This window comes from Eurytemora carolleeae, unplaced genomic scaffold, assembly GCF_000591075.1.
Source record: "Eurytemora carolleeae unplaced genomic scaffold, Eaff_2.0 scaffold77, whole genome shotgun sequence".
Lineage (NCBI taxonomy): Eukaryota > Metazoa > Arthropoda > Copepoda > Calanoida > Temoridae > Eurytemora > Eurytemora carolleeae.
The window spans coordinates 473379-495091 of NW_019396022.1; the positions used below are offsets into that span (position 1 = coordinate 473379).

The following is a 21713-nucleotide window of genomic DNA, read 5'->3' on the forward strand; positions in this document are numbered from 1 at the left end:
TGATCTACAAAGGTACCCTTTCAAGTTTTGTTTAATCAAGTATGAATTAGATATCCATGTTTAATGTTTAACTGTTTAATTGCATTTTAGTTTCTATGCAAACAGTGACTTACGCATTTCTTGTTTATTAGAAACAATGGAGAAATTCCCAGAAATAAAAACTTTTCGAGTTTTAAGGGTTCCTTGTAAATCTTAGCATGCACAGTCACTTAAAATTAAGCTTACAGTTCCTTCCCTTTAAACCATTAAGTTTTAAACATGGTTATAGCTCCAGGCTGACCTCAGATATCTAAAATTTAGCGCTGGTACCCTCGTCTTTATAGAGTAAAGATGAATACTTCTCTCTTTAACCATGACAACTAGCAAGATCCTCTCTGCGGCGGCAAAAGTTTAATATGGTTCGTCAGCTATACATCTAAAAAGTATACCTATAAGCTTACTGGAGGAAAATCGTACGTCTAATCGTCTGAAATTAGATCCGGACTCTCATGTCTGAATATCATTCAATTATATCATAAAATGATATCATAATTATTATATATCTTTCTTAGGATCTATCTATAATACAGGGCCGTAACAAAGGAGGGGGGGGGGGGCCGGGGGGTCACCCAGTGTTTCTGGAGGCCCATGGTGGGTACCGCCCCCCCCCCCCTTACATCAAACAATATCTTAATCAAACTAGTTTAAACAGTGGTTTCCAATTGTTTATTATATGTATGTATTACAGCATTTGGGTGGAGATTAGCTATTTGCTGTTTTGGTTATTATCCCCACCTACATAATATTAAAATGTTTACAATATGATGAATTTTACTAGGTTTTGAAAGTTTACAATAAGTCAGGGATTACTAGTTAAATTTAGAGAGACCGAGGTGAAGAATAACATAATAATTGATTTTTCAGTTTTTAAGTTTAGTACGTATAACAGAATCAAATTACGCATGTACAAAAATCTACAAAGTTCTATAATCATTTTTTGCAAGAATAACAAGAAATTGCACTTTGAGGTGTAGGCGTCAGATAACATTTAAAATAAACCTTTTTTAAATATTCCTAACGAGGCACTTCTTTTAAAATTAAGTGGCACGTTATTTCCTATCGTGCATGAAAGGAAAGATATTCTAATGAGCTGTATTCAGAATGTCAATTTGATAGTTAAGAGATCTTTCAAAATTTCCGAGTTTTTTAAAAGTGTATGCCATATAGGGAAGAAGGTTTTTCGTGTATTTATACATAAATATTGCTTGATTAAATTCATTCAAATCATTTAACTTAAGGATTTTATACTTTAAGAAAAAAGGATCAGTATGTGAAGCTGTTTTTGCATTATCAATAATTCTAACTATTTGCACGTTTTTGGAGCAAGCTAATTTTTTTCCTTTCAGGACTTTTATTTCTCCCCCAGGCTGCAATTCCATATTCTACAAATTACAATTATCAGATTCTAGTCTTGAAGACTGGAACGATTTTAGCAGTTCTAAGGATGGTTGGAATATAACCAGTTGTAAACCACATATTAAATAAATGGCAGATAGAACCCATGATATAATTGACATTATCGACTTTAATAGGCTTGTAGAAATGTTAGCTGGACCAGAGCTGTTTTTATTTTTTGATTTGCTAAGAGCATCATTTATAATATCAGGGTCATATTTGCAAAAACAAAGTTTTGATCACTTTTTTCTGAGAGCTAATCAGGGAATTTTTTCGTTGAGTTTGGGATATTCTTTGCTAGTTGAGAATAGTTGAGGACCTATAATACTAGAGAAAAACGTACTGAAACCTTCAGCTGTCCGTGAAAGAACATAGACCATTGTTTAAAAAAGTATCAGGGATATTTATAGATTTCCGCCCCATTCCTAAAACACTATTTATACCATACAGTAGTATCGAAAAACGTTTGATTGCCAAAATTTCATATACTACGTCTATCGAGTACCGATAAGATAAAATTTAAGTTATAGATCGAATTTTTTTTTTAAATCATGAAAATTCCCTACTTCTAGAAAAAATCAGATTAAAAATTCAAAATCAATCTAAACAATTAGTTTTATTAACAAAATTATAAATATTTTCTTTTCTAAGGATGCATTTCCCCCCTGCAACCACCACTTCGTTCACAATGTATCAACTTGGTGNCGATCAATTTTGTACATGACCTCTAGATTTCAACTATTTTCAACAAAAAAATATTTATTTTCTATTTTTTCAGGGTTAGGTTAGGTTAGGACTATTACTGGGCCGAGCGCTGCGGCTATGACAGGCTAGGGGGCCGAGCGCTGCGGCCAGGACAGGCCTTCAATTTTAACAATTTTCAACAAAATTAGTATATTTAAGGTTAGGTTAGCTGTTAAGACACTTTCTGGGCCGAGCGTTGCGACGGTTACAGGAGTTACAGAGTCGAGATACGAAATGTATATTTATGATTTTTCAGACAGAATGGGCGCGAAGCACCCTGTAATGAATTTGTTCAGCTAAATGTACGCCTCCTGTATACCTATTTTGAAGACAATTTTTCTTACAAAAGTGGCCCATTGAGCCACTGACAGTGATTTGTTGATTTTTCATAGCAACGCTCCAATCTGACCCTCAAATAATTCTTATAATATTTTCTTTTCTAAGGATGCATTTCCCCCTTGCAACCACCACTTCGTTCACAATGTATCAACTTGGTGCCCCCCCCCCCAACAAATTTAACCAGTAAATACAGTAAAACCAGACAGCTATGAAAATATGCATGAATTTTCGAGATCGGTTCGACTTTATAGTTTCACCTTTTATTTTACCTCTGCTGATAGCAATTGCAGCTGCCTTTACTTTTTGAAGTTCTAGACATCATGTGCACATATTAGAAACATAAAGCATTTTTTTAGCTTTAGTTTAAAGAGAGTGTGATTAACAAAATGCTGATTTTTGAGATAGAGCCTTCATATGGGTGTACGAGGGGGGGGGGNCCCAGTCTAATGAGTCTGCACTTAAGAAAATTACATAAATGATACATTAACACTTGTAATATGGAACTGTATGATCGAATAGTTTACATTGTTAAAAAATGCATCAATATTTTTCCAAAAATGGTATTTTTAAGGAGGGGGGGAGGCACAAAACTTTTTTTTGCGCAACTTGTACCCCCATAAAAATGCTCTCGTACGCCCCATGAGCTTGGAACCTTTGTATCGCTGTGTTATAGATACCAAGCTAAATACGTCTCTAAATTAATATATTACATACGTAACTCTAAATATTAATTTATATTTAATTCGTTTACAGATATAACAGAATTTTTTTCTAAACTAAATTTTCAGAATTATGGGTTTATAATACAGGGTGTCCCACGAAACATGACAGTTGGTAAATAGTTTAGAATGTCTTCTTCCATAATTTGAATATAATTGTTTAATAATAAAAATAAAAATAATAAAATTATTATATATAAGGAGTCATTATAGTACAATTAATTTCAAAGTAAAATATACTTGAGCAAACGATTTTTCAAACGAAATAAACTCAAACAGCCTTTAACATCTAATACAGTGTATGGAAGACGACATTCAAAACTATTTGCCAACTGTTATGTTTCGTGGGACGGTGGGACACCCTGTACATAATACTGATACTTTGAAATAACACTTACACAAAAACGACATTTATTATCACCATATTTTCACTAGCTTTCTTCCTTTCTAAACTCTCGTCTCTGATTGACTGAATTAAGATCCTGTGCTCCTATTGGTCAGAGCTCTCGCTGTCTGCAAACAGCAGTTCTCTTACTGTCCAACTAGTCTAGTCCGACAAGTTACACCGAACAAAAATCCTTATCAATTCTGATGAAATAAAAATGCCGACGTTTTAAAGTTAGCAGTCCCACAGTGAGGGAACAATATGGAGGATATACCCATACCGGACTCAGGGTTCGAAGGTAAATTGTTATAAATATGATGTCAATAGCGTGCTTTTTAACTTTTTTATATTCAAAAACTTGTATCATTTGTTTGTGTTTAAAAATTTTCCAATCAAGAAATATATAATTTTGGACTATTTAGAGTGACTATTAATAGTTTGAAAGGGTATACAGGTATTAAGTAAAGAATGTTAACTCCTGTCCATGTACTCTCCTATATTATTGAGTACGAATGGACAAGCGCAGCGCTCTGTTTGGGTTCAACCATTTATTTTCTTTCTTGGTTTAGACTACCAGTACCAGGGTTGCCAACTGGTTTAGGAGGGTTATGATTTTATGAGAGTTGTGGTACACGTCCCATATTATATCGGATTGTGCATAGTTCTAAATTGGGATTTTTGCTAAGCAGAAAATTAAAGAAGATTGAATCGTCTATTATCTAGAAAAATGAAGAAGTCCAATTAACAATTTGTCTGCAGAAAATGCATGGTTTTATAAGTAAATTCTGTATGTATTAGGCGTCCAATATGACATGGGATTAAATATATTCTAGCTTGGGAACCCAGCTTTGCCTGTAAACAAAGTTTTCTCGATAAAAGTCAACTTACGATCAATTTAGAAATATAGCACCAAACAAATAATATTCCTGTGACGTTTGGACAAATAAAAATAAAAATAAAATAACAATTTTTGATAATGCGAGTATAAACATATCCTATTATCTTTTCCGGGTCACTTGACTAAGTTGACTATTATACACTATTCCAGCTCATAACTATGAATTTTTGACAGTTTCAATTTTAGTTTTTTTAATTCACCAGATGATTAAATTTGGAAAATTTGGGGAAAAATCAATAAATGTTATTATCAACATTGACCTTATCAGTGTCAAAGTGTATAAATGAGCAGAAAATTAAAAAATCAAAAACTGGGAAAAAAGGTGTTCAAAGGATCATAAAAAAAGCTGTTTTTAAATTTTAAACTAAGTTGAGAAAGAGACTATTTTTCAATTCAACCAATTAATACTAAAAATATATGTTATTTAAGTTTAAAAATCATGGATATATAATAGATGGATATATCATAGTCAAGGTTTGATGTAATTTTTTCGCTGGGGTGTTATGCAGTACGTTAGACATTGGACCCTGGAACTTGCAATTTGTCTTTGGTTTTCGTAAAGTTAATAGATGTCAAAGGAGTAAAGAAAAACATTGTAAGTCTTTAAAACTTGATAAGATTTAGCCTCCTTCTTTGTATTATAAAAATTGTTGGAGATACTAAAGATTTAAACAACCTTGCTGATATTTAATATTTTGAGTTTTAAACAAATTTCTCATATTATAACAGCTGCGTAGCCCACCGACAAAGTTACATGTACACTAGCCAAAAATAGTATAGATCGGTAGATAGAAGCATACATATAAGCGGGCCGTGCTAAAAATTACCAATTATCCCTATTTTTACAAAAAAAATGTTTTTTTTATGGTAATTATAATTGCTTGAATTGATTAGTTCTTGCTTAGAAATTGGTGCAAATTTGGGGAATTTTTGGGAATTTTCAATTTTCATTCAGGGGATGAAGATGATTTTCTTGGTGTTTTAGGGGATCTTTCATATTTAGAGTTGGTCACCCTGAGTCAGTTAGTTATAATACGCACTTAAAGCGACACCTAGTAGTGATTCCGGTCTTAGCTTCAGACACTTCAGTTATTAAATATTTATATACAATTCTTGTTAACCTACTGTTATGTACAGAACACGAAGTATCTAAACCATCCAAAATGGATATATCAGGTCTCGAAACATTCGTTTTTAGCACATTGTACGAAAATTAATTATTTTTGTAATGACAATGCATAATTGAATTGATTAAATAAATGACATTCAATAATATTAGTACAGGGTGCAGTAGTTTTATTAACATAACAGAGCATATCATAGGATTTAATTCTAACTATAAAAGCAGAAAATATAGATTTCTTTGGTATTGTTTAATTAGATGTTTGAAATGTCCCCTACTGGTGGTTATAGCGTTTTTATTGTATACGTGTGTGTCTACTTATTTAATGCAGGAAGTGTTTTATTTTTTATATTTCCCCTTTTAGTATGTGTTCTTACTATAATAAAAAATTGTTTTTATGTGCGACGTATCCAATAGATTGATAATGCTTCAAGAAATTCATCCTAAAAGTTTTTTAAGGCCTTGCTAACAATTGGAAAATGGGGTGGTGGGGTTTTTTTTTGTGGGGGGAGAGGGTTGAAGACAGATGTATAAATCAAAATAAATTTACAAAGTTGTTATGTACAATGTATATTGTACAACAGTACGGAAATATATTTTGCCATGAAAGAATTTGTACATTACTAAGTTTGTATTGTTCAGATCTGCTGAAGAGCTATGAGAAGGATTTGGTAAATGAAGAATTAATTCTCTCAGCACTTGAAGACGTAGACTTCGATATATCAACATACCAGGGTAATAAGTGCTTTATAGCAGGGTAATTAGTAATTTATACTAAGATAATTAGTGATTTATTCTATGGTAATTAGTAATTTATACTATGATAATTAGTGATTTATTCTAGGGTAATTAGTAATTTATACTAGGATAATTAGTGATTTATTCTAGGGTAATTAGTAATTTATCCTAGGATAATTAATGATTTATTATAGGGTAATTAGTGATTTACTCTAGGGTAATAAGTGATTTATACTAGGATAATTAGTGATTTATTCCAGGGTAATTAGTAATTTATACTAGGATAATTAGTGATTTATTCTAGGGTAATTAGTAATTTATACTAGGATAATTAGTGATTTATTCTAGGGTAATTAGTGATTTATACTAGGATAATTAGTGATTTATACTAGGATAATTAGTGATTTATTCTAGGGTAATTAGTGATTTATACTAGGATAATTAGTGATTTATACTAGGGTAATCAGTGATTTATACTAGGATAATTAGTGATTTATACTAGGGCAATAAGTGATGTATTCTAGGGTAATTAGTGATTTATACTATGGTAATTAGTGGTTTATACTAGGATAATTAGTGGTTTTTAGCAAGGTAAATAGGGATTTATACTAGGATAATTAGTGATTTATACTATGGTAATTAGTGATTTTTTCTAGGGTAATTAGTGATTTGTTCTAGGGTAATTAGATGTTTATAAATACCAGAATAATAAGTGGTTTATACCAGGGTAATTAGTGGTTTATACCCTGGTAAATACTGATTTATACTAGGATAATTAGTGATTTATACTAGGGTAATTAGTGATTTATTCTAGAGTAATTAGTGATTTGTTCTAGCGTAATTAGATGTTAATAAATACCAGAATAATAAGTGGTTTATACCCTGGTAATTAGTGGTTTATACCCTGGTAATTAGTGGTTTATACCAGGGTAATTAGTGCTTTATACCAGGGTAATTAGTGGTTTATACCAGGGTAATTAGTGATTTATACCAGGGTAATTATTAGTTTGTACCCTGGTAATTAGTGGTTTATACCAGGGTAATTAGTGCTTTACACCAGGGTAATTAGTGGTTTATACCAGGGTAATTAGTGGTTTATACCAGGGTAATTATAGTGGTTTATACCAGGGTAATGTTTATAAATACCAGAATAATAAGTGGTTTATACCAGGATAATTAGTTTTTTTATGAAGGGTTTATTTTAGAAATGCAAGTTTCAGCTTTCACTAATAATATTAATGAATTATCATTAACCGTTCTTTATTTCAGATAGCATTAACTTCCAGGACTTCATAAACACGGTAATCTATTTTTTAAAGTCTTTATTATGACTTGAATTATACCCAAATCCAATCCGACCTATCCACATCATACTGGAGACTAATTTCAGATCTGATCTTACGAGAACTGATTTAAACTGACCTGACCTGACCTGACCCAACCCGACCCGACCCGATCTGATCTGACCTGATCTGACCTTATCCGAAATGATTTGACCTGATCTCACCTGATTTCACCTGATCTTACCTGATCTAACCTAATCTGACCCGACCCGATCTAATCTGACCTGATCTGACCTTATCTGCCCTGATCTGACCTGATTTGACCTGACCTGATCTGACCTGATCTGACCTGATCTGACCTGATCTGACCTGATCTGACCTTGATCCAATACAAGCATGTATTCAGGATGAACCTGTCAGAGAGGGATCTTCAACAACAGTTCAGCAGGTCAGATACCCCCGAGATTGTAAAATATCAAGCTCACAGAAAGAAAGAAAATTCATATCTTTTTTTCTTTTATATAGATTGTTGTAGTTATCTAGGTTTGTTTTTATTTTCGATCATAATTCATTAACCCATTGACCGATTTGCCTCAAATTTTGATTGGGGACCTTGGTAAAACCAAGGGAATGTTCTTGTTCGTATTTAAAATAAACAATAAAATTATTAAAATAAAGTTTAATATTTTGAATTTGTTCTAGGGACGGTCCAGTGTTATTGTACAGACAGGAAACCTAAACAAATCAGTTTCACAAAACAGAACAAGTAAACAAATACAAACTTAGAATTATTAGTCCTTTATTGATCAAAAAATGCAGTTCAATTTTATTTAAAAATTAAAGGGTTTGTCGACGAAATTTCAAGGAAACCCTTGAAACGCCGTCAAGAGTCTCTTTACTGATTTTTTACAATTAATAATTTTGTTAAATCTAAAACATGTTAGATAATATTTTGGGTCGAATAGAATATGATTAATTATTAGATTAAAAGTTGGTTTGAATTATTTTCTCTGTTATCAAATAATTTAAAAACTGCATATCAATCTTTGTCACTGTACAAATAAGAAGAAGGGTATTAGGGTCAGGAAAGAAAAAAAAAATAATTTAAATTTTTTGTAAAAACTTAAATTGGATAGAATTAGATAAGAAAAGAATAAATAAAATACTATGGTAGATGTTGCGGCAAAGAGTAAGGCTACAAATGGAACTATCTACGCAAATGCTCAACCAGGTTAGTTCCATTTTTTATTGCGATCTTATTGGGATTTTCAAATAAAAGAGTTTTCAGGAATTTTGAAGGTTCGTTTCTAGTTTATTTTTAATTTTTTTCCCCGACACATTTGCATTTGCCACAAGCATCGGTAGGACAGGAGGCGGTAGGGTGGCTTTAAAACAAAGCGTTTAAAAAACCTTCCCCAAAAAGTTTAAATTTGTTTCCTAAATGTTAAAAAGTAAAATCTAGCGATAAGAAAACTAAAAAAAATATTGTTGTTTGTGAGCAAACCTTCCTTTTATTAAGTGAATTAACTAATAAAGGGGCGGGGAGGTGTCTAGTGTTAATTTTTCAATATGTCATGAACCAGTCATTAAGACCCCACTCCCACTCACCCCATCGAAAAAATCTCTGTATACGCCTCTACGCACCGCCCAGAGTTAATTCTGCGAAATACCCCGTTTAGTTAATTTAAGAGTTACTTTGGTATTATTAATAGTATAGCCAAGATATAATTTAAGGTCGTTACTCTTGGTATAATAAATAGTGTAGCCGAGATTTAACTTCAGCTTCTTTTGTATAGTTATGCACAGTACATAGTTCAAACACAATCTACTGAATTTAATAAATGAGAACAAGAACAAGGACGAAAGTTAAAAAAGAATTTTTTTTGTCTATAGACAGTCGAAAATGATATGAATGTTTGTACGAATTTGGTAATATTGTTTTGAATTCCAAAACTTGTAAAGCTTGTTTAATGAGCGTAACATGAACAAAGATGACGCCGAGAGAAACAATTCTTTCCCTAAAATTATTTTTTTAGGACAAACCATTCATACCTTGGTTAACACAAGCCACGGTCCAGTTCTTACTCCGGGTATACCAATTACACTGCTGACAGGTAAACTTACTCCGGGTATACTTATTATACTGCTGACAGGTAAACTTACTCCGGGTATACTAATTAAAATGCTGATAGGTTAAATTACTCCGGGTATACCAATTATACTGCTGACAGGTAAACCTATTCCGGGTATACCAATTATACTGCTGACAGGTAAACTTACTCCGAGTATACTAATTACACTGCTGACAGGTAAACTTATTCCGGGTATACCAATTTTACTGCTGACAGGTAAACTTACTCCGGGTATACCAATTTTACTGCTGACAGGTAAACCTATTCCGGGTATACCAATTTTACTGCTGACAGGTAAACTTACTCCGAGTATACTGATTACACTGCTGACAGGTAAGCTTATTCCGGGTATACCAATTTTACTGCTGACAGGTAAACTTACTCCGGGTATACCAATTATACTGCTGACAGGTAAACTTATTCCGGGTATACCAATTATACTGCTGACAGGTAAACCTACTCCGAGTATACTAATTACACTGCTGATATGTTCTAGATTTTTAGTCAAGTATTGTGCAGATTTTTAATTTTATTCATTTTTTTAGAATTGGATTCGTCAGATTTTAGTTTGAAAAATTTGCTTCAACGACCTCAGGATGCTTCTCAGCAGAATCCGATACAATGTAAGAATAATGTTTAACAAATTCGTTAATTTTTAGAAATAGTTTATTATGCTTAAAGAACAATTGTTATAATTTTAACCAGCCCTTTATTAAAAGAGAAACATACCTGATTTATAATTGTACCTTTAGACCTAGCTTAGTCTGTTCAAATCTAACAATTTTCTCTATTGTTTCTTTTTTCAGCAAATCATCTAAATATAAAAATGGCTTGTCTGTCTTTTTTTTGTATGTCTGTTTGTTTGCATCTAATAAACGTCAAAACGGCTGAACCGATCGGGCCCAATTTTTTTGTGGGACATCACGAAAATCTTGAAAATGCGCGAAAAAATATAATGAAATCCGCAAACCTTTTTTGTTTTTGTTTTATACTGTACAAAGAGAAGATGCTCACAGATAAAGCCACAATTAAAAGTTCAAATAGAAGATGGGCGCGAAGCACCCTTAAAGCCTAACTGTACAGAAACCAAAACTGAAAATAATCAATTAATAGAGGCATTTCTTATCCGTTCTGACTCACTCGAAACTTTTCAAGGATACTGATGTAAATCGTACATGCCACCCTATGAACGGAGAGTTATTAAAATTATATCTTCCGTCCTCATTGGTTTAATGGCTAATTGTCCCAATTGTTGAAAGGTCTAATGGTCTGCTGGTCCTATCCACAATAATATATTCTTCAAATTATGATATAATTATAAATACTAATTACTAATTAGAGTAATAATCCTTATATATTGATTTATTTATTATGAAAATATAATTAATATTTATGGTGTTACTATACCAAAGGCATTTTCCCAAGTGACAATCCTAAGTGACAAGTTCCCATATGTGCAATTTTCCAACAGGCAATGGGGGCCGAGCGCTGCGGCTTGGGAAATTGTACATTTGTGAAGTTGGCATTTGGGAAAATACCCTTGGGAAAGTACCTAACATCTCTATCTATTATTAATTATATTATTATTATAGTTAGTATAACCCCTGGGATAAACCAACCAAGAACGGTTCGAAAATCTGGTCACAATATTATAGAGAAGCGATACAGATCATCTATTAATGAAAAGTAAGCATAAATTAGCCTTGAACCCCAGCATTGCCTGGGAACTATATTGTCTCTATAAAAGCAACCCACTTAACATTGAATTTTCAAACCAAGCTAAGAGCATTTCCGTGGTTTCGCAAATTTCCCAATCAAATATATTAAGGGGTTCAAAAGTTATGATCGGACATCTGAGCAAACAGACAAACAGAGATAACTACTTTATATATATAGAAGTATTTTGTATACTCTCTGTCTGTCCGATCTAAATTCATTAAACCCTTTTACAAAATTCTTCAATTTTGATTGAGGAAGTCTGCAACATAAACCACGCAAATGTTCTTTCTTGGTTTGAAAAGTCTAATTTAATAGATCGGCCATTTTAGAAAACTTGGTTTCCAGACAAAGCTTGGCTTAAATTGGGTTTATCACCACTCGAATCAAATTTGAATTGAATTAGTTATCAAATTTTCATGAATAACTTTTATTTTTTCTTCAACACCGCCTTTAATTAAGATTAAAAAGTTAACCCCCCCCCCCCCATTTCTTTATTTTGCTATCAGCAATCATTCATGTTCAGTGAACTGCTTGAAGGTTCTTTTATGAGTTTTATGAGACTATCGTAATTTAAAGAGGGACAATGACATACCTGATTTACAACTGTACTCATTATACATTTATACATTTATCTAATAAATAATGTCAAAATTTATCGTCCCGCTTTTACTTGAAAAATGTTTTGTAGCAGAAATTTGAAAGTCACTTTTATTGAGAAATCACAATTGGAAAAAATCAATTTTCAAAGAGAAAAATAAGGGCATCTTATTCAATCTTTGGCATAAAAAGTTATTAAAGGTAAGTTATTAGTCGGGAAATTTCACATAATAAATAAAGAATCACTTGAAATTACGTGTACAGTCCCTTTAATCAGATTTCTATCATTTTTTCTCTTAATCAATTCAAGATTTGTTAATTTTTATATATTGTTTAGAATTACAGAACTGAAGGATATAGTAGCGGGGGAGGGAGCTAAACTTAACAAATCCGCAATTCTCCGGAAAGCCATAGAGTACATCAAATATTTACAGGTATACTTTTATATAAATTTGATTTTTGATTGGTTAGGATCTGATTAAATTCAAAACGACTGAAAAACATTGCTTCCAAATAAAAAAAAAATTTAACACCCACACAATTTTTTTTAAACGACGTGCCTTGCCGAACTTGAAATCTATAATTATAAAGTTATAATCTCTGTTTGTTTTTCCGATTAAAATCCAGGACCGATTTGCCTCACATTTTGATTGTGTAACGCAGGAGACCCAGGGGAATGTTCTTTAAACATTTTAAGTTGAGTGGTTTGACTTTAATAGCGGAAATTTAGTTTCCTGGTAAAATAGTTTAAGTGCGGGTAAACGGCGGGAGTAACTTTTAGTAACCTTGGCAGTGCTGGGTTCCAGCTCTGCCAAGGTTAATTGTAATTATCATGTTTCAAAATTTTTTTGTTTTCTGTTAATAATTTAATTATTCAATTAAAACTCCGTTTTCTGTTCAGAATCAAAATATTAAATTAAAACTCCGTTTTCTGTTTAGAATCAAAATATTAAATTAAAAGTCTGTTTTCTGTTTAGAATCAAAATATTAAATTTTAAGTCTGTTTTCTGTTTTGAATCAAAATATTAAATTAAAACACTGTTTTCTGTTTAGAATCAAAATATTAAATTAAAACTCTGTTTTCTGTTTTGAATCAAAATATTAAATTAAAAAGCTGTTTTCTGTTTAGAATCAAAATATCAAATTCAAACTCTGTTTTCTATTTAGAATCAAAATATTAAATTAAAACTGTTTTCTGTTTAGAATCCAAATATTAAATTGTTTTCTGTTTAGAATCAAAACATGAAATTGAAACAAGAGAACAACGGACTACGGAAGAGAATGGGCTGCCAATCATTTACAGGTTTGATTACTGATTACTAGTCATTGGTAAAGGATTTATTAAGTATAGAATAATTTAAAATAATTTTTCTTTATTAAATAGGTTTTCTAGAATACTTTTACGCTTGTACATTGTTTTCAGAAAGTTCAAAATAAAGTTAATTTCTTATAATTTTTTTTTTAAATCTAAAAATTCATAACGAAATTTTCCTGTCAATTTTGATTGACGTGATTGGAAATCTGAAATTGCCGCGTTTTTGTTTCGGGTCCTTCTTGATAGAGCTTAAGAACTTTATTCGCTTTAATCAGTTTATGGTTGGGTCTGGATATAATGAAGTTTTATAGCAATTATCAATCACCTCTCTTCTCTTTCAAACTGAAAAAATGGCGCCCTAGGACTTTCTAGAAACCCACAGAAATGTTTTAAGATATTGGTGTTTGTAGGAAATACTATATTTAACAATTGTTTAAAACATTTTGTTCATATTTTCCTGTGAAATTTTAGTAAGAGTTATGATAAATATCAAGATTACTTTTATTTAAAAATTGGCGTTTAGGGATAAACTGATATATTTTTTTATAAATTAGATTTACGTCATAAGCTATATCACGTGTTTTTCGAAAATTTTCAATATCTGATATATAATTATATCTAATTATTCAATAGGGTGCATTTACTTGATCTTTTTTTTGCAAACAGAAAGAACTATTGCTTACTAGCTAAAGTAGTGATTATTTTTTTCAAAGAAAAATAATTTTTGTCTTATTCTCAAGTGAAATGATTTTGTCCTTTGTTTATGCAAAGTATCCCAAACCGCAAAAATATCCTGATCCAAGTGGCTGAATAACAACTAAAACTTATTTCTCTCAAACACTAACATCTGTCATCTTTTGAAATATTATTTATCTTCCTAGTCCAGTAATGGTACATAAAGTTTCTACTTAGAAAAGCGAAAATAAGAAAAAAATTTGGAAAATTGATAAAGAAGAAATTATTAAAACTTGAAGATATATTGATCAGCTGGATCCGAATCCTGGAAAATATATAAAAAGTAGAAATCTCTGTTTGTCTGTCTTCTGGTTTGTATGTCCGATCATTACTCAATCCTTTAACCGATTTACCTGAGGCCGAATTTTACGAATTTGAGCCGCGGCTTAAATCCGCCAAAACCCGGTTTAAATTAAACGCCGGCTTAAATCTTGAAACATTTGATACACTTTTAAGTGGAACCAACAATATTTAAGCCGCGGCTTAAATTTAAGCCGCCGTTCAAATTCTTTAAATTCGGCCTCTGAAACCTTGATTGGGGAACCACGAGATTCTTCTGAGCTTAAAAATTCTTAGTTGAGTGGATTGATTTCAGGCAAAGATAGGTTCCGGAGTTAGTGTTTTAATAAATAAAAAGATGATGGAATGATTGGACGTTTACCTGCAGGAGGTGGTGGTGGAGGAGGAGGAGGAGGAGTTGGTTACCAGCAAATCAATGGTTCCATCAGTCCATCATACTCCGACCAAGCATACAGTCCTACAAAGGTATTTTCACAACGAACATTTTTAAAACGTTTCATCATAATATCGGATATCCGCTGTACAAATGATTTCAACATCAATATTAGTCACATTAAGAGTATATAATGCCAAACGGCCAGAATGGTCTTCTCTTTTTAATAACAAAAATGACTGTAATAAATATAAATATAACTCGTAATATACTCTGAACTTGTAAATATATTTTGACTTGAATGCGCTGACCGCTATACCGGTCCGAGCACTACTAATACCTTTAGACTCAATAAATGTTATTAATGTGCAAATCCTTGTATTAGTAAGGTCGGGTTGCGCAGATAGAAATGCTCGTGTTATTTTGTACACAAAGTGAGAGAGACGGACTGGTTTTCTTACATGACTATAATGAATAATGGATTTAACGCAATTCTTTAATTTTTCCTTTCAAAACGGTTCAAGCTATAAGACCTCACTTCATTCTTGACATGGTTGTCGGGGGTGGATAATAGGACATTCTAAACAGTCTGATTTGATCTGTACTTCTACAAAAGTCATTTATTTGAGAAATACGTAATTTATATTATAATAAATACTTTTATTTTAACAAAAACTTCTTTCTTTTTTTAAACGTTTAATTTTTTAAAAATTTTATTTTTATTTTACCAGAGGATAATTGTTGTTACACTGCCATTTTATTGGACTCGGATCCTTTTGGTGCATTGTGTCGTAACATTCACTGTGAAGTGAAGATAATAAAATGACTTTTATAAAATTTTATTTTAGAGCTTGGACAATTCGGACAGTTGCAATGACGAGTTAAGTTTGTCTCCTGCTTCTTATGTATACGAAACAGGTTTAATTTAATTATAATTCTTTATCATTATATTTCTATTATCAGTTGGTTCTTTTTTTATGGGTTGTGATTTTTCATAAACATTTTACTCCTCAAAAATAATATTTTATCTTCAATATGTCCAGATTTTAAAGCTTTTAAAGGGAGAAAGAACCTGCAAGTGATGTTTAATTTTTCTCCACACCTGTAATTTTCCTACAAAGACTGAAAATTAAAAAAAACTATTTTATTAGATTGATACAAAATGCTGTTTGAGTGGACAGAAAAGATTAGAACTTAATTTAATATTTGAAATTTGATGTAAACATTAAAGATTTAAGGAACTTAAAAATTAGAATTTATCTACTCTAATATAATATTTGGTTTAAAAACTGACATTTTTCCTTTGAATAGTATACCTCAAATGTTGGAGGTTGATATATATGCACTTGAAGCTGTGAACCTGAAACCATTAGAAGATCCAAACAGAATCCTTTTCTATCTATTTGATAATAAAAAATACCTAGGTGGACTTTATGGACTTTCAAGTAGCCTTCCTTCATCCTGTAATAAAATTTTGAACGATGAACCATGAACAATTAACAATGAACAATGAACAAGTTATGAACAATCATGAATGCTATGTTCAGGTTCTCCCGTGAATGGAATGGTTGAGAAAAGTAGACTCATGGATAAATCCAGATTAGGATTATGTATGGTAATATATTATTATTTATTTATAAGTCTTGATCATTGACCAGGGATGGGCATCTTTCTAAGGTTAGTTTTTTATTTTAAACATTTAAATGTTTGTTGACTTTTAGGAGACTCCAATGGAATCTCAGATGTTAATCCTTTTTCAAAATTGTTCATCTAAAAGTTTGCTTTCCTACATTCTGCAAAAATTTTATTCTGAAAGGGACTGTAATGGAAAAATGAAAGGGGTAAAGGATGAAACCTGAGAATCTCAGACGTTGAACGGTACATGTAAGACATCTATCTTATGTGCCTGTCTCAAAAAATTGATATAAAATTGTGTCAAAATTATACGAAAATTCATTTATATACAATTTTGTATAAAAGTAGTAGGTTTAATCAGATCATATGCAGCAGATACGCAACCAATCAGAAAACGATTACATTCTTCTGGAGCCTGAGAATCTATTATAATTTTTAAATTTTTACTTTGCATTTTTAATAGATATAATTGAAAATATTATTACATTTAGTCCGTATTACGTCCCCAGAACTTCAACCAATGACAGTGGAGTTTACTGGTCACGTGATTTCCGTCTGTAGCCAAAACACCTGTAATGTTTAAAGATGGCTATCTGCAATAGTAATGACATGCATTGCATAACTATCAGAACCAGATTTTTAGTTTTTTCAATACATTATCTGTAACAACTTGTTAATTCACAGCTTCGTAATTTAAATCTTTCATCTTTAAACTTCAAGTAAAAAATTCTTTTTCTCCAAATTGTTAACTTGCGTAATTTGCATAGATAGAGAACTACTATTTCGTCTGTATATACATTTTAGTTTGTCTAAATTTTGTTGAATATCCCCTTTAACTTTAAAAGGATGAAAGGTATTAAATAAGATTGTTATCTGATAAATGTAAACTGGTAATATCAATATCATTAGAAAAACTAATGCATTTTGCAAACAGTTCACAAACTTGTATTTTTAGCAATTGCCGTGAAGCCAGCAATGATTTCAGAGTTAAAACAATAGGACCATTACATTTTAAATAACTCATTACCTTGGTTTCAAGGAAACCTTCAAATGTATACTCTTACTTTTGAGTGAACTGTTGTAATTAGATTCTGTTATTTTATGTTCTGTTTAATCTTATTAATTTTTTTATGTTCATTTAGCTCCTGTTTTCTGTTTCACTATTTTAGCTTATAAATTTACTGTTGTATTTAGCTCCTGTTCTCTGTTGTACTGTTTAACCCCCTTGGTGTACTGTTTAATGAGCGGGATTCCCTGTACACCACTGTTGCTGGAGGAGGAAGAACAATTCTGGAGGTAAGTGTACACTGTACAGTACACTAAGTGCAACTCTTTTTACAGTACCGTACTCTGTACAGTTCTCCGGATTAAAATTCACAAAATTACCGAAACCAATCGTAAGATGGCGATTAGTGTGAATTTATTTTGAAAGCAAAAAATAAAAGATTTCAGTCACTGCTTTTCTTTACTATAAAGACATTTTTAAATCTTTGGTTTTATTTCAATCATTTAAAGCCCTGGTTTTATTTCATTCATTTAAAGCCCAATAGTGAACAATTTTTTATTATTTGTCAGTTAAAACCATTTTCTCTTGATTTTTGCTCAATTTTTCCATTCTTATATCAGAGGTACTTAGAATTATTTTTTAAAAATTAATTTCCTGTTTTAATTGCAGACAGATACCCCAGCCTCCTTTAACCAGCTGTTCAAGGAGTTCTCTTCCTCATTCCTACTTTCCATCTTCAATATACTCGTCCTATTAGTAGGTTAGTGTTATATATATATATATTTATAAAAAAAAACGTGTGATAGACATAACATGTTTTTCATAAAATTCTTTTTCATGAAATTTTTGCAATATTTGGAATATTGTTTTAATTTTTAATACTCGCATGGTAGCACAAAGAAAATCCGCGAACCTTTTTTTCTTCTTAAAATCAGAAGTGAAGAAAAGAAAAAATGTATAATTTCTATCTAATTCTAAAATTTCATAAAAATCAGACTGATGGAAATTGATAAATTCGCAATTTACTTCTAATGTACCTGTCCAAATAGTCCAAGTAAGGCTATCAATAAATAGATCTAAGAATTAGAGCGGTGAAATTTCATCAAAAGAATGGAGGACATTTTTTAATACTTTTATACTTTGTATCTTTAATATTCTCTTCCTTTTAGTAAGTAATAGAGATGATATGGTTTTATACAAATATACTACTTCTTTTACCTGGTTATTTAATGTTATATTGTATAACTCGTCTACTGGTTTATATTTGGAATTTATGTTGTTTATACAAGAATTGTGATTATCTGAACATAATCTTGACATAACTTGACACGGACACTATGGAACACTCCATTTTGATTTTAAACCGGTTTTCGGAATTCCAATTTAACATCAATAATACAGGGTGTCTCGGTAAAAACAGGAGTTGATATTTGAGTTTGGAACAAACACAAACCATGTATCTTGTTTGTAACTTTTTCCGATCTATTGGGACAAACACACACCATGTATCATGTTTTTTTTCTATCGATACCAGAACCTCAATTCTGAACTAATTTTTTTTGTACACTTTGGAAATCTTTATCTTAATACCAGACAACTAAATTTTTACAGCAAACACTTTCTCTTTGTTTAAGCCATTAGATCAAAAATTTAAACTTAAAACGTGCATAAAATTTGATTCAACCTTGATACAACGTTTTGTCAAAAAAAAACGAAATCATCATAACTGAGGCTTTCACATCACCTGCTGTGTTTAAGAAAGACCCCGTAAAAAACTTTAAATTTGTAGGTCTGTGCAAAATTTTGGTGCGAACGGATGATTACTGCGAAGAGAATCCAAAGAAAATGGCAAAATATTGGCAGATCAAGAGACAAGCAGAAAGGTATTTTCAATCTTTTTAAATGATATTTCACAATAATCCCGTAAACCTTGTTCTTATCAATGATGGTTGAGAAACAATTGTTTTTCCCCTGAAAATAACATGTACTCGTACAGTTTTTAATAAAACGAGAGAAGTCGAAGGAAATCAAGTCAATTTTTTACAAATAAAGAAAATTCTTATTATTGCATTGAAATCGAGCAAATAGAGAAGATTCAAGATAGAAAACATTTCAGATGGAAACTATTCCAGTTAGAAAACGTTGAGATAGAAAATATTCAAGATAGAAAACATTCAGATAGAAAACATTCAGATAGAAAACATTTAGATAGAAAATATTCAAGATAGAAAACTTTCAGATAGAAAACATTTCAGATAGAAAACATTCAGATAGAAAACATTTCAGATGGAAACTATTCCACCTAGAAAACATTCAGATAGAAAATATTCAAGATAGAAAACATTCAGATAGAATACATTTCAGATAGAAAACATTCAGATAGAAAACATTCAGAAAGAAAACATTCAGATAGAAAACATTAAGATATAAAAAGTATTTGGAAACTGACTATTTAGAGAGATTGAGTCCAAAATGGGTCTGAACGCAATGCGCTATCTTGAAGAAGCAGCTAGCTTGTTGGGTCAACCTGTCCCTAGATGCTGGCTAGAATCCTGTTTTTCCTTAGCCTGGCAGTGCATGCTTTTAGGCTTTTACAAAGTAAGACGATTCTTTACAAAATAAGACAATTTTAAGAAATTAGACTCTATTGAGTGATAAACCATTTAACTATTAAAAATTAAATTTTCAAAATTTTAACATTTTAATATATTCTGAATTTATCTTACCGGAGCATTTAAAAATTGCTGTTCTAGAAGTTTGTTTAAAAGTTTTATAGAGATTTGATTCACCGAAAAAGCTTTACCTATAAAGTACTTACTTTAAAATTTTAGAAAGGTATTTTCCCAAATTTTAAGCTTAGCTTACAAATGATTAAACACCTTTATATAAAAGTTGTAATCTCTGTTTGTCTGTTTGTATGTCCGATCACAGCTCTGGAACCCCTAGACCGATTTGCCTTAAATGTTATTGGGAACTCGGTATAGCTATGGGAATGTTCTAATAACTTGGTTTTGTGGTTCTAAGTTGAGTGGTTTGAAAATTTAGTTTCCCAGTAAAATCGACCAAGTAAGGGTAAACGGTGGGAGTAATTATAAGTATCCTGGGCTGGGTGATGATGGTTTCCCAAGCTAGTAGATACATATAGTAATCAGTTTATTAGATAATCAATATATACATTTTTATCCTCATTTATACATAAAATACACTTAACACTTTTTCAGATCGGTTTAGTTCAGCTAATTTTTAGCCTAAATCAACCGAATCCAGCGAAACAGATTAACATTGGCTCGGCTAAAAAAATAAACCTTGGTCAAAATAAACTGATAAATACAGAAATAGCGGATATCTACAAACTGTATACCCAGGTGATTGAAATTATTTTATAAATAGCTGAGATGCCCGGCGTTGCCCGTGGAAATTTTTTTTTTAATATCGTAAAAAAAATTCGATATTTAAAGAAAAAATCAGATTTTTGAAAAAAACACGGGCACCCATGGGTTCCCTCAACACAGTTTAGCCCATTCGGTCCAGCCGTTTGGCCAGCTAAAGCTAACATATATACAAACAAATATATATATGAGGGAAGAGAATTATTATATACGTAGACTACTTTTTTCTAGATGATTTTAAGTATTAGAGCATGTTAAAATGTTAAAAAAAATTGTTGGTGGGTTTGATAATAAGTTTGTAATAACAATTAAGTTAAAAATTACATACCCCTTTTACACAATTCAGAGGTGAAAGCTTTTTAATTTAATTAAGGTTAATGTTTATGAAGCTTATGATCAGAATTTAAAAGATTGGCAGTTAAACAGTTTTTTTAGTAGTACACGCATAGTGGTTATTTTTAGTGTCCCACCATTATAGAGGAAAATGTTTGACTCACTATGGTTCCCTTTTAATCTGTTATCTGATGTTATTGAACGACGGGTTGTCTGTTAATAAAGATAATACCTTTTGGGGGGTTAAAAAAGACCGACTCGATATTTCAGGTGTATCTGTGTGGGAAGGAGAGGATTGGTATTCAAGGTTTAGTTCTTGCTTTAACTGCTGTAAATGCAGCTAAATATTCTAACTGCAGGAACTGTGCCCAAACCAGATTTAGTTTTATTCAGCAGATTAAAGTGCTTTGATTAAATAAATTTTCTCATTAATTTCGTCTCGTATTGGTTGTTTGTGGGGGTTGGGGCGAGGTTGTGTGAATATTTCAAATATTCTGAACTCATTTTTTTTGGACA

The 21713-nt window shown here is 31.4% G+C and overlaps 1 protein-coding gene and 1 long non-coding RNA gene across 5 annotated transcripts in view; one reads left to right on the top strand and one right to left on the bottom strand.

Annotated features, from left to right (window-relative positions):
* Window positions 1–235: 235 nt before the first annotated feature.
* Window positions 236–14911, bottom strand: LOC111699178 (uncharacterized). 2 transcript variants are annotated; one of them, XR_002764698.1, is made up of 3 exons: window positions 14823–14909; window positions 10525–10609; window positions 236–415 (listed from the first exon to the last, which is right to left on the bottom strand). It is a non-coding gene; the product is annotated as an uncharacterized LOC111699178 (long non-coding RNA). The 2 variants fall into 2 exon arrangements; XR_002764707.1 differs by lacking the exon at window positions 10525–10609 and having other exon boundaries at window positions 14823–14911.
* LOC111698945 (sterol regulatory element-binding protein 1) overlaps window positions 3732–21713 on the top strand; it is a 26503-nt gene continuing 8521 nt past the window's right edge. The window contains exons 1-20 of one of the 3 annotated variants that reach the window (XM_023469551.1): window positions 3732–3919; window positions 6285–6377; window positions 7650–7681; window positions 8070–8111; window positions 8366–8429; window positions 8838–8894; window positions 9700–9777; window positions 10341–10418; window positions 11388–11481; window positions 12449–12545; window positions 13345–13414; window positions 14829–14926; window positions 15683–15752; window positions 16382–16449; window positions 17664–17765; window positions 18145–18235; window positions 19265–19358; window positions 19932–20073; window positions 20697–20840; window positions 21468–21556. In XM_023469551.1, coding sequence (XP_023325319.1) covers window positions 3883–3919; window positions 6285–6377; window positions 7650–7681; window positions 8070–8111; window positions 8366–8429; window positions 8838–8894; window positions 9700–9777; window positions 10341–10418; window positions 11388–11481; window positions 12449–12545; window positions 13345–13414; window positions 14829–14926; window positions 15683–15752; window positions 16382–16449; window positions 17664–17765; window positions 18145–18235; window positions 19265–19358; window positions 19932–20073; window positions 20697–20840; window positions 21468–21556 — 1640 coding nt within the window. In that variant the 5' untranslated portion in view covers window positions 3732–3882. Of the gene's footprint in view, window positions 3920–5550; window positions 5696–6284; window positions 6378–7649; window positions 7682–8069; window positions 8112–8365; window positions 8430–8837; window positions 8895–9699; window positions 9778–10340; window positions 10419–11387; window positions 11482–12448; window positions 12546–13344; window positions 13415–14828; window positions 14927–15682; window positions 15753–16381; window positions 16450–17663; window positions 17766–18144; window positions 18236–19264; window positions 19359–19931; window positions 20074–20696; window positions 20841–21467; window positions 21557–21713 lie in introns of those variants that run through there. The other 2 variants (XM_023469475.1, XM_023469630.1) reach the window with 2 other exon arrangements.